The 13459-nt window shown below is 31.6% G+C and overlaps 1 protein-coding gene across 1 annotated transcript; it reads right to left on the bottom strand.

Moving 5' to 3' along the window:
* Positions 1-4373: 4373 nt before the first annotated feature.
* LOC148190676 (serine/threonine-protein kinase MHK-like) lies at positions 4374-12233 on the bottom strand. The gene is made up of 18 exons (XM_088102444.1): positions 12028-12233; positions 10615-10947; positions 10437-10515; positions 9833-9901; positions 9613-9702; positions 9323-9461; positions 9095-9197; positions 8866-8918; positions 8195-8261; positions 7358-7469; positions 7196-7261; positions 7020-7088; positions 6892-6952; positions 6657-6761; positions 5807-5841; positions 5650-5695; positions 4998-5073; positions 4374-4810 (listed from the first exon to the last, which is right to left on the bottom strand). Exons 2-18 carry the CDS (start codon positions 10620-10622, stop codon positions 4681-4683), a joined length of 1308 nt encoding a protein of 435 aa, XP_087958570.1. The 5' UTR covers positions 10623-10947; positions 12028-12233; the 3' UTR covers positions 4374-4680.
* Between the last annotated feature and the right edge of the window lie 1226 nt (positions 12234-13459).

Raw genomic sequence — 13459 nt, 5'->3', positions numbered from 1 at the left:
ATTCTTAAGTTTATTTAATGATGCTGGTTTGAATTGAATTGAATTCAGTGTATCAATTCTAATTCGTTAATTCAAATTAAAAATATTTAAAAGTTCATATACTTCTATTCTGTGGTTACAAATAGACCGGAAAATCAATGATTTTCATATGGCAACAGTTGAAGATGGATTTGAGAAAGTAAATTTAAGAAAAAACAAAGGTCAAAGTGAATTATGCCTTCAAATAAATATGGTTAGAAATGTACGAAAATAAGAGAAAAGTTTGTAAAAGTTAATTATTATTATTATTATTATTTATTATTATTATTATTTTATTTTTTTTATTTTTTGTCTTCCATGCAATTTATTTCAACCTCATCAACAAGCACTAGTTCACAAACAAAATCACAAATGAAAAAGTAATAGCGAACACAAAATCCAACTAAATCAGTTATGGGTAGAGAAGGATTTATTGCATGGATGTAAGAACACCAATAAGAATTGATTATGGATGAGACATGAGAGAATAATTGATTCTCTTGAAAACATAAAGAGAGGTGAATCTATTCTTTTCTTTCCAAAATCGAATTTTGATCTAATTCCCTCGTGTTTGTATTTTTCTTTTATTTTCTCTCATTCACATGCACCAAATGATACTTAGTGTATTACAACTTCCTTAAATAAATCAATAATTAATGTAAACGTGAGGTGTCACAACAAAGTATTCTAACTTTTACTCCATAAACAGTATACATCATTTGTAGAATATGTTCTAAGCTAACCATGAGATGTTATTATATATCCAAGAATGTGGCAACTGAAAGGCAGTTCAAGCTGTTACTTCAAGCTTAAGTCCCTAATAAAAAAAAACTTAAGCTTATAAAGAATTATTTTGTATCATAATTATTTAAGAGTGAGATATAAAGTAAATTATTTTTATGAATTTATTATAAGTAGTTTTTATAGTAAATAGTTAATAAAAATAAAATTTCTAACAAAATGTGTATACCGAAAATAATTATAAAAGTATTACAAAGTTCAATATTTTTTATTAATAGATATAGACAATTTAATAGGTATAGATAATTCGATAAGATATTCCATGACTAAGTGTAACATCCCAAAAATATAGAGTCATCACAAATATGATATGATAGAACAGTTATAATTATAATATAAAGTTTTAACTTACAGTTATCCAAAAACAACTATAAATTTAAAACTTTATATATACAGACTAGATAAATCAAAACTATGTACAAAGCTAGTCTAAGCTAACTAAACCGCGGAATTTTTCCCATCATGCACCTTCACCACAGAGATCTCATCTCCCTCTGCTCACACCCAACGGATGATCATAGTCAAACAAAGAAATATAGCCACATACAAAGACAAACACAGACAGAAGGGTAAGGTAGATATAAAAGATTCATACTTTAGTATAATGTACAATCAAAACTTAACTTATTCATATGATATAATTAATTTCAAACATCTTAAACATGTCATAACTTAGACTTGACTGTCCGGACTTAGAATGAATATCGAGCTATGGCGAGTTGTGCATTTGTGGTGGCCTGTACTGCTTTGCAAAGTCATTGTCATGGGTTTCACCCTCCGTTACCGCGCAATAGGCCTCCAAGTAGCGCCTACACTAGGACCTCCTACTACTTTCACCACATGAATCAATCCTCTCTATGTGAAAATGAAAGATCATTAAAGTGTTAGGATAACCCCCAATACTGAGCTCCATGTATTCATTCTAAACATACTTGAGTCTTACCAAGAGATCTCACTTTGGAACTTACTTTCACCACTTTGAAACCATACTTTCACTTTGGAACATAACTCATGACATGATCAATCATATACCTTAATACACATTCATGCATACTTCACAATGAATCCTAAAAATTAATTTAATTCAAATTAGAACAAGGAAAATAAAGAGAGAACTAAAACCTGGACCAGTCGCTCAACACATACTCTCGCTAAGCGAAACCCCCTAGACAGTGGACCAAACCCTCAACTCACTCGCTCAGCGCACACATTCGCTATCCGAATAAAATTGACAGTGTTCCCAGACCCAACCACTTGCTCAACGCACCCTCTCACTGAGTGAAAGTCCTCAGACAAGGGACCTACCTCTACAACCATTCGCTCAGCGAATCTGCATAATCTGCAGCACCACAAATCTGCAGAACCAAAAGTCTACAGAATTACGCGACCTACACCAAGTTTACCAATTCCAACTATTTTTCTCAACTTCTAACCCTCCTAGATTGTGTTATATACGTAATTATACTTCACCAAGATTGTCTAAATATTTCTAACCTAAATCTAAATAAAGAAACTCAAAATCTCACCCAAAAACTCAACTTAAGGACCCAAATTGAATTTTACCATTTGTGACACAATTTCAAGTAACTTAAGGGCTCTAACAAGTCCCAAATGACTTACCAAGATTGGCTAAACTGACTATTTGCACACAAAACTTCAAACTTAAGTTTTCACTACCTCACTTCCTCCAAATTGAGTTCTAACACAAGCAGAACTCTACTCCATCCTCATTACCTACCTATAATTCAAATCTCTACCACTTCCAAGGTGCTAAACCTACATCAACCAGTTCATAACTAACCTCCAATACATCAAAACAGTTCACCCACCCTTAACCCCAATTTCGACCAAATCATCTTCAACTAGTATTACTCTTTTCTTTCAAGAGTCCAATTAACACAATACTTAATCAATATCAAATTTCAGCATCACAAACATACACCAAACAAATTCTACTTTTATCTCAACTTCTCATTATCATAAACTTCATCAAATTTATCAAAATCTCAAATTTATCAAGAACACCAATTTAACATTCACATTTCAACAGTCTAATATTCACCTACCATTCCTTTACACAACATTCATAAAATTTAAAAGCAATTAACTAGCTTCCCTTACCTTAGATCAAAACGCACAGTTCAAAGAAACCCCGACCAATGCTTGCACTGCAAGGAAACTCTAGAAAACCCTACAAATCACCGATTGGTGATAGGAAACTAATCTTAGAACCTAAATTGAGCTAAGAGTCAAGAAAGAGAGATAAAATTCTCATGCAAGACAAAACATCTCCAAAATCAAAGATTTAAGAGGAAACCTAGAAAAGAGGAAAGGAGCGAATCTTACCAGCTCAAATCAAAAAATTGATCGGTAGGAATTGTAGCCCTCGACACCAGGATCGCCTAGACACTTCCTGATCGTCGAACAGAAGATCCAAGCGTGAGAAAAGTTAAAGAGATGTGAGAGAAAGAGAAGAGAATAGTATTTTTAGATATATATAAAAGCATTTTAAAAATGAACCAAGCTTTAGAAAGTTATATTTATATTATAAAATTATTTTATAACAAAATATTCGGTCTCATTATTTTAATACATCTATCTACTCTAATACTCTATTGTCTAGGTTCTTACAGAAAAGTTTTGGCTACAATTTTTAAATATATAGTTACTTATCATTTATTATTGACAATATTCAACTTAAATTGCTCAAGTCTTAATTATAAATTTACCTAGATCTTATTCAACATTAACTACGGAAAATAGTACAAATATTCATTTGTAAAATGTTGATATTTTATTAATGAAAATTAAAAAATTACAAATTATATCATATAAAATTTTACATATCATTTTCGTCTATGACCTTAACTTTTAGGTAGCAACATGACATGAACATGAACAATTGCTGAAAAAGATGTAACAAAGATTTGTGCATGAGAAAGAGGAAGGAGGACAAACCACAACCATGCTTGGGCAAAACTCATTCCAATGCCATTGTAAGATTCAAGTAAGAGAAAGATTGAGAATATTAAAGCAAAATACACCACCCAACAGGTTGGATATTTACAGCTTAAAAACTTGTATTCACATTTTCAAGGTAAATTACCAAGAATGCTACTCCCTATAATTGTGATGATTAGGAATCGAGAAACTTGTCCACGGTGACTTAAGAAAATTCAAATGAAGAAACTTTACAGATTAACTAATGCAGACAGAAAATAAGACAGGAGTGTTTTGGTAAAAAAATAATGAAGGAAAACAAAAATCAGGAGAGAACATGAAATACTTAACACCCTTTTTAAAATTCTACATATTTCTGGAAATACTTAACACCTTTTTCCTCATAAATAACCAATAAGAACCAAACCACCTTTGCAGTTGTACCTCGATAAGCCCGGTTGCTTAACTTTTAAGTAGGACCATGTGTCAGTTTTCATTCATATTAAAGAAACTTAAAACTGAAGTACTCTATTTATGCATTCATTCATAAGTTAGCATTTTGAGAAATAATGATGTCCTCAAGAAGCAAGCACTTTCTAATAAGACAAACAAGGTTCAGAAAAAGAAAAAGAATCCTTTTAGAATATTAAAGAAACAAGGACTTTGACATGTTTCTTTCATGCTCTCTATTTCAGTTCTGGAAATACACGGTCTCAATTTCGATGTTACAGTTAAGGAATGGAATCAAGTATCATTATAGAATTTGCTCGGTAATTACATTATATTTCATGGCGAGGAGTGAAGAAACTATTTTGAGTGAAAACAGAACTGTACAAAATATTAATTTTCAATAAATAAAAAGTATTATATGCATATGATCAAGATTCCATATCGTACTGCTGCAGTTCAAAGTTGAGTCATTCAAAGGCAGTGGCCGCGCTGGAAGGGAGAAGACAGTGCCAAAAATGGTGTAGTTAAGATGTTAGGCTGCAAAGGCTGAAAAGAAAATCCCGTAGACTGTGGAACTCCAATTGGCTGATGTTGCATTGAACTGGAAAGAGTAAAAAAATACGTCATGTATCTATATTCAGGTTAGAAAACAAATTATAATTCAAATTTAATCTAATACAGCATTTTCCTTTTTCCTAAATTTAACTTGGTGCTAAAATAAGAGATAAGAAAAGAACAAAATATCAATGGACAATGAACAATATGAGAAAAGGCAAAAGGCATTTTACCTGAATGACAGTGACAGTGAAGTCTCTGCTGAGTTAGCAACACCATTTCGATCAGGAGATAATAATGTCCAGAATACTATATCACCAAATAAATATAACTCGTCAACATCGTCGAGTTTTAAACAAGAAACTCATGTCATCAAAAGATTAATAAACCATTTCATATGTGGCATCGGATTGTCTTACTTAGGCGTCATAATTATTATCAGTTAATTTGGTCCTCGCTAAAGATTCTGTGAACGGTGTTCAAATATATATGGTCATGCAGTCCTTTTCTTTTCTATTTTCAAATAAGAGGTTTCAATTGTTTAAATGTATCATCTTTATGTTACACACCTACGCTTTGTTTTCCCATCATAAATCCTACAAGTTTGAGTTCTCATTAGTGAACCAAAGCATGGTTAGGAGTTATTCTCATCCCCATGTAAACTTGCTTGTGAAAATAGAATGATTTCTTCTTTATACTAGAAGATTATTCTTTCACCATTACCATAGTTCATATATTGGAACAAAGCAGAGAAAGTAGAATGAATATTTCCCAAAAAATAAATCAGGCCTGAATATAACCTTTTTAATTATCTTCTTTGTAAACAAAAACAAAAACTTAGTAAAAGATTATAATGCAACTAGAAGGTAAGATACTAATTATCACCTGACTGGTCCGAATGATCATTAAAATCTGAGCAAAATAGCATGTTCTGCATGTTCATATGGTCGATTAAGTCAAAATAGAGGTAAACAACGGTTGTATTATGATTACAAAACATTAAATATAACAAGCTACAGGATTAACAGCACCATACACCAACCTCTCTTACACCCTGCGATACATTTTGGACCACATCTGCAGCAAAAAGACAAATTAAATGGTCAGCAAAGAGCATTATTAATAAAACAAGGAAAATAAAAAAAGTTTTAAAATGTAAAAGGCCAAAGGGTTGCACAATTACTAAGTGAAAAATAATAACTGTAAAGGTTTAAACAACTCAAAGAACTACCAACATCATTCAGGAGAAAAAACTTACTCAACATATCAAATTGAAAACCATTTTCATCAAATTGTAACTAACAACAGATGCAGGCCAAGGGTTTCCAGGAAATCAGAATATTTTCTCCGGAGAGAATACAAAACTTGTGAATTTCAAAACTCCCGAAAAAAAAAGAAATTAGGGCCATATCAATTCAAACAATCAAAGTAACAACTACTTTACTAATGAATATTGCCGCATATGACAGCTTTAACGGACATACATTTGGATAAATAAACAATCTAACATATATTTGCATAAATAAACATTCAAATTACTGATGACCACTATTTTCTCATCATACACTATTAAACATCTTTGTAAGGAAGCATTACCCTTTTTTAATTTTATCCATTATACAATGTTTAGAAGACATTATTATATCCCATAATAATTTAGATTATAATAAATGATACATTGGAAATAGGTCCATATTTATATTACAGTATTTCGTTTGCTATTTAATACCTTTGCATCACATCATGACACATCAATGACATTCAAAAAGAAAAACAGATCAATGTAGACAATATCATATAATTCAAAGTCTTTATTCTCTTTTTCCTCCTTATCAGCCTTTATTCAATGTTACTTTTACTATGGTTAAATAATTAGTTAAGGTTGTATTTACCTATGTTTGAAACACTGGGCTTTACAGCTAAGGTCAAGCCAAGAAAACAATCATCGGGATCGGGGCCAAAATCCTGCAGTTTCAGCTCGAGATTTGGCTTTGCCCCTGTAAGTAGTGAAAGAAGAAAACAATAAACAATAGAGTCAAATACCTATCACAATGCAATTAGCATTTTAAGATGAGACAAAATGAAATGTGTAAGTATAATACGACGATAAAAGACAAAATTCCCTACTCTTGCTACTCAGCTTCAGCTCAAGTGGATCACTGAGTGGATAAGGAACCCATGCATTCACCTATATAGAATATATTAGTAAGTTGAAGAAATTAAGTGAAGAAGAATAAGCTTCATGAGAAACTTACATGGAAAAATGGATGTTGTAATGACTGATCAGCATCTGGCCTTCTTGATGGGTCCCAATGTAGCAGTTGCTACGGATTTTATAATGCAGTGAATATTAGAGGATAGTAGTATTTACAAGGTCAGTGTGTGCATGCATGCACAGAGAAAAAAAGAGATTCAATTAACTAAAACATACTGTCATCAAGTCTACAGCTTCCGAACTAGCATTTGGAATGATGTTAGAAAGTTTCACAGGTGGAACCTGCACAAGAATCAGGGGATTAAATAGAATAAAGAAAAAAAAAAGGACAACAAAACGACTGGTACATGACTGAACTCCAGCTACATGAACACTTACAATTTCATGAGAAACCAAATCCAATAATTGAGAGTTGTTTTCCCTGATGGTGAAAGCAGAGGAATCTGGCATCCCAAGAATGCCATATATTTTGTACAGTTGATCTATTTCACTGTCAAAGTAATTTTATAAGATGCAATGAAAAGCACAATAATCCAATCTTATGAATATACATATACCATCTGAATCAATACCAAATACAATTTACATTGGACAAAAGTTTTATACATGTGTGATATGTAAAGAAAAAGGAAAATATCAAACACACCAAAATGAAGTGTATTTAAGAGAGGTATAAACATTTTGCTTTTAGCAAACAAAAAAAAATTATTTCATATGAAGAAAAACATCAGTACACAAATGCCTTGATCCATAGAATAAATTTTTTGTACATTTCAAATATGACTTCAAAACTTAGATATGTATAATGAAGCCTTAAAAACAATCTGTTCCACAAGTATATTAGTCATTGAAATCAAAATCATTAAACATTTCATCATTATGAACCGACAAAATGTTTCAAATTACAGAAAGTGAAAACATGCCAATGCATCTTGATCTAGTGGTTACTTTCAATTTCCTTTGAACATGACTGCCCTTTATTATAATATCTCAGGTTTTACCTTTGGTAGCAAAAAATTTTAATGCCATCCACATGCAAATGCAGAGAGCATAGCAAATTGACATTTTGTTGATGGAAAATTGGTCAGTAAATGCACAAAGGGCTCAAAAAAATACATTCAACGGATGAAAGCTAAATGTATAACTAACAAAAGACAATTATTAGTATTTTTACAATTAAATACCAAAAGCATAAAATACAGGATAAAAATATACCTTTCACCAGGAAATAAAGGGGTCAAAGTAAAAAGCTCAGCTAATATAGCACCAACTGCCCACATGTCTGCAAATAATTTAAGAAAGCAAGCATATCATCATCTTAGAGTTACAGAATAAATAATGGTAAACAAGTTTGGCCACAGAGAATGTTCACATTCATGTAAAATCCCTTTCTCATTAAATTTTATTGTTCAAGTTCCATGTTAAATCAGTATTGATGCAAATATATGTTTATCAGTATGTTCGGATGATAAATTCAGACAAGACTAAACAAAAGAGAATGGTAATCCTACAATAGCTAATCCCCAACTAGAATTGTCTCCCTACCCCCATGAGACACCACAAATCAATTTAACTGAAGGAATAAATGTCTAGTGAGCATTAGCTTAAACTTCAATAAACAGTACAATAAAGTACGGGAACAAGGTAATTTATCCACAAATAAGCCATCTTTGACAATACTCTACAGACAAACTAATCATCCCAGGTTAAATGTCTGGATTTGCTTTTGGGAGATCCCATGGAAAAACAGATTGAGGCAGAAGAAACTACAAATCTAAAATGTTTCCTCCAAAGCCATTCCATCATAGTTCCCAAAACCAAGCACCAGCCCACTATATAACAAATACAAACAGAAAAATTGAAGTTAAAAGGAGATTTATGCCTACCAACAGCAGGAGTATAAGAAGGGGCTTGCATCAAAACTTCTGGAGCTCGATACCTTAATTACAAAGATAAAAATAGAATAAATTTAATAATGATGATGAGAATAAAAAAGAAACCTCGAGATAAAATGTACACAGACAGTGGATAAAGACTTTTGAGGTGACATCTGAAATTGTACATTGAAAAATGTATACTGACATTATAAATGTGCCACAAAAGAATACGACTTACCACCGTGTGGAAACATATTGAGTATATGGAGGCATTGATGATACTTCTCTAGCCAGTCCAAAATCAGCAATTTTCAAAATATCATTTGTTACCAACAAATTCTCTGCATAGCAGAAATCATTTTTCATTAGATAAAGAGCCATATCACCTTTTAGAAAGATTGAACTGAAAAGTTAAAACAAAAAATTATGCTGTCCAAAATTTGTTAAACGAAATCATATGCCTTACCAGGTTTTAAATCCCGATGAAAGAATCCTTTCTTGTGCATATGACTAAGTCCTTCCAACATTTGCCTCACAAAGCACCGTATCTCTTCCTCTGAAAAGGGTTTTTCTCTCTCCTTTATTAATTGATAAAGATTACAATCCTGAACAGATGAAATCTAGTGTCACTGCCAAGCAAGTGTCAACACAGAACATTCAACCTTAATTATAGAGATTAAAGAGTTTTGGATAAACTGCATGGTAGTGATAAAACATAACCGACCAATAAAAAAATAAGACGATGAGTTTCTTTACCATGTATTCAAAAATGAAAAATAGTTCATTATTTTCTCTAACAACCTCTTTCAACTTTATGATATTTGGGTGATTCATTTTACGGAGGGCCTGCACAAGGAGCACAATACACATTAATGAAGGGAAAAGCCATCTATAATTTAAACAAAATCTTATTACAGTTCAAGCAAGGGCAAAGCCATCTATAACTCCATAAAGAAATAAGTACTGTAGAATATACCTTAACTTCTCTTAAATTTGTGTATTCTTCCCAGAAACAAAACTTTCTTTTCAACTTTTTGACAGCAACCTGATAGACAAAATCACGAGCATAACATCAGAAGATACTAAAAAGTAGAAAGTGCAGTTTAAACAACAATGAAAGAAGCCACTGCCTAAATCAGTGCGGTAAGTGTACCTCTCAAAGGAGCATCCCAGAAAACAAAAGGAACGTTTATAATTAAAGCAAAAAAGAAGTGTATCCATTTCAATATACAATGTAAACATGATGAATGTTAACATTGTTATCACATTAGTCTTACAGAAAAAGTTGTTATCCTTAAAAGAATGTCTTACAAAAAATAGAAATTGTAGATCACCTTTTTTTTTAATTTTATCAGAGAATCAAAGAGATAAAAGCATGAAAGCTTGGAGGGAAAAACATCCACAACAAAGTTAATACTCGAAAAGAATATTAAATGGACAAGGAACTTGAAAAGGCCGTTTACTATATAGGACGAATCTAACAACAATAAAGGATAACTGCACAAGAATATTAAAAGAATATGAGTATATAAATACGCTGAAGTTGAAAAGAATTGTTCTAGCTAGCAAGATTTTCTTACAATCTCATATGTTCGCATATCATGGGCTTTATATACATGACCGCAAGAACCATCCCCGAGCTCTCTCAAAATTTTATATCTGAAAGGAAGAAAATAGCAGACAAGAAAAAATTTAATTTAATGAGGGAATTGAAGGACCAGAAACAATGCACAAGTCAGTGGATAAGAAGAAACTAACCTTTCCATTGTTAGAATTACAACACTATAAATAAAACTTTAGAGAGACTGGAACAGATTCCATGAAGAGCTGGCTAACTGTCAACACAGTGTCGGCACTTAGTTTGCAGACATGGGTTAGAGTTAAAATATAGCATGAAGCATTTAGTATCATCAACAATCCACTTTTCATTGTAGAAGTTATCTACAAAAACGGAGAGGTCCATCAACATGTTGCAACCTTCAGAAAACCCAGTGTTCGGGTGATGTCTTTATCATTTTAGATGAATATCCATGTTCAGTTTGACTAAACCGACTTCAAACTGATCCCATACATTGGAGAACAAGTGATAACCTGCAGTACAAAATATAAATGTCAGTGGTTTGAAAACTACACAAATTACCGAACAATATGTGCACCTAAATAGTGAATTAATAGGAAAATGCAGTATTATATTATTTCACTGTGCAAACTCAACAGTGATAATATCGCTCAATAGTCAGACAAATGACAGGTTTGTCTTTCAATCCTCTGAAGGGGGAAGGGGGGGCCTAAGCCCAAAGAATTCGTGGAATTTACTCCACTAATCTACCCAGCAATAAAATATAACATTGACCAGAAAACAAAGCTTCCCACGAACAGTCGGATCCTAGCAACACAACAGCAACCATGCCTTGTTGTATAAGAATTCTAACGGATGCCTACCCTCTACGTCGGTACAATATTATAACCAACAATTCAACTCATATCACTCTCTTTAATCTACGCACAAAAACCAAAATCTATTGGTCGACAATCCAGAGCCACAATCAGCAAGTAAATCAGACCAAAGAATCCATATCAGACAACAAAGAAATTAAACAAAAAAAGAAAGAAAGAAAATGTAAATTTAACGTGCTTTGTTTAGCTTAAAGCATGGAAAACGATTGTTTTCAAAAGTTATATAAAGAAGCCAAAGAAAAAAATATAAATATATTTATGTACCCAAATAAGCGAATCCAAACAAGGGCTATGAACATAAACACAAGATATGTATGCATATGTAAAAAAGACGAAGAAGAAGTTTTCTTCACAATCTAACCATAAAAAGTATTTCTCAAAATTATAACAGTTTTGCACAAAGAATACGCGCGCTCATACAACCTGGTCCGAAACAATTCAGAAAACACAATTTCGGGTATTTTCCATTGTGATGAATCCATAAAGTATTGTTTGAACTCAGAGCAAGTGAAAAAGAACTCGGCTTTCTTTTTCATTCCTCATTCTCTTATGAAATAAACCGATCGCAAAGGAAAAAGAGACTACAATTCAAGCTGCATTTGAGTTTACGTGGCAGCTACAAACCAGAGGAAACGAAAGCAACACAAAGAATCGAAAATTGACGTAACGCACGAAGAAAATTTGAAAAAAAAAATGAAAAGACGAAGAACTCACCGCTTGTGAGAATTCGAAAGAATAAGTGTGGAATCAAGAGATACGCAAGCACAGATCGGCAATGCGAATGAACTTTCTCGGAAAAGAAACGAGAAATATGAATTCGTAGGGAGAAAGAGAGAGAAGAGGAGAGAGAAAAGTTTTAGAGAGAGAAAAATCGGATTTGAGAAGAAGCCATATGAGAGAGAGGGGAAGGATTCCATAGATGAAAAAGGAAGGAGAAGAAACCAAAGAAATAAATAAATATAATATTTTTTACTTTTGTTAAAATTTAAAAATATAAATTTAATTGTAAGTTGACAAATAACATTTGTAAAATATTGGACATAAATGTAAAGTAGGTCGCGAAAGTGTTTGAAAAATAAAAATAATTTAAGTTTTTTGAAATATAATTTGATTTAGTCTCCCAAAATAAATAGATATAAAGTAATCGGACTTGGTCCACACATTTTATAATTTAATATCGAATTAATCCTAAAATGGTATGTTAATGCAAATTTATTTTTTAAATTAAATTTAATAATAGAATAATACGATGAAACTTTTCAAACCACCTATTTATTTTACTTTTTACATACTCAAATATTAAATTAATTTTCATTATTTTAGAATCGAATTTGACAAACCTATACAATCATTTATCTTAATTAAAAAAAACTAATTAATGGATAAAATTATAGAGTGAAAAAGGTTGATGGTCCTTTTCATTTTATTTCAATATTTTCAAAAAATAAATTATAACTTCTTTTTACAAAGAGATTTTTAAATTTATCCAAATAAGTAATTGAAAGATAAAATCTCAATTAAAATACTGTCAATACTCCATTTATTATTTATAAAAAAGTTAATAACATGATTATGAGAAAAAAATTAAATCTTAAATTACAAGATAGAATAAACTTAGACTATAATAATAATTATAAATATTTCTATTAATCAAATGATCAAAATAATATAATAATATATATTAAAATTGATGAAAAATAGAAAGTTAAATTTACAAAATAACCATGATAAATAGAGGAAAAATATAGTTCCGAAAAAAAATACATTAAAGCGTAATTAAAATATGGGAGGGAAGAAATATTCTAAGCATTTATTTCATTATTTTATTCCTTTAAAAGATTTAAATAGAGATTGCTTGGCTGTTAGTGGGGTGGGGGCTGTGGTCCCCACATTGATATGAAAATGTTTCTTTGATATTACGCTTTTACCCTCCAACGACTTCCATTATTACAGAAAAACCTCGTTGTCGATTTTACCCCTCACTTTAGCCACGAAAAGACGAGTATACCCTTAATATCCAATCATGAGACAGTTTTACCCCTTGTTGTGTTGGATGGATAAGGATAAGGGATGACAAAGTCATTAGCAATAGTTTTCTGGTTTTATCGTCATTTCATAGAATTATTCCTTAGCATATGCTGTTTCA

This window comes from Vigna umbellata, chromosome 11, assembly GCF_029865625.1.
Source record: "Vigna umbellata cultivar VRB3 chromosome 11, Vumbellata_1.0, whole genome shotgun sequence".
NCBI lineage: Eukaryota > Viridiplantae > Streptophyta > Magnoliopsida > Fabales > Fabaceae > Vigna > Vigna umbellata.
This window is presented reverse-complemented; position numbering and strand designations above follow the sequence as displayed.

Bases quoted from the DNA above. Each gene is read 5' to 3' on its own strand.
- LOC148190676 (XM_088102444.1), bottom strand. The intron at 7,262-7,357 runs GTAAGTGTTCAT...ATTCTTGTGCAG, and splicing joins ATTTGGTTTCTCATGAAATT to GTTCCACCTGTGAAACTTTC. The intron at 7,089-7,195 runs GTATGTTTTAGT...TAAAATCCGTAG, and splicing joins AAGCTGTAGACTTGATGACA to CAACTGCTACATTGGGACCC.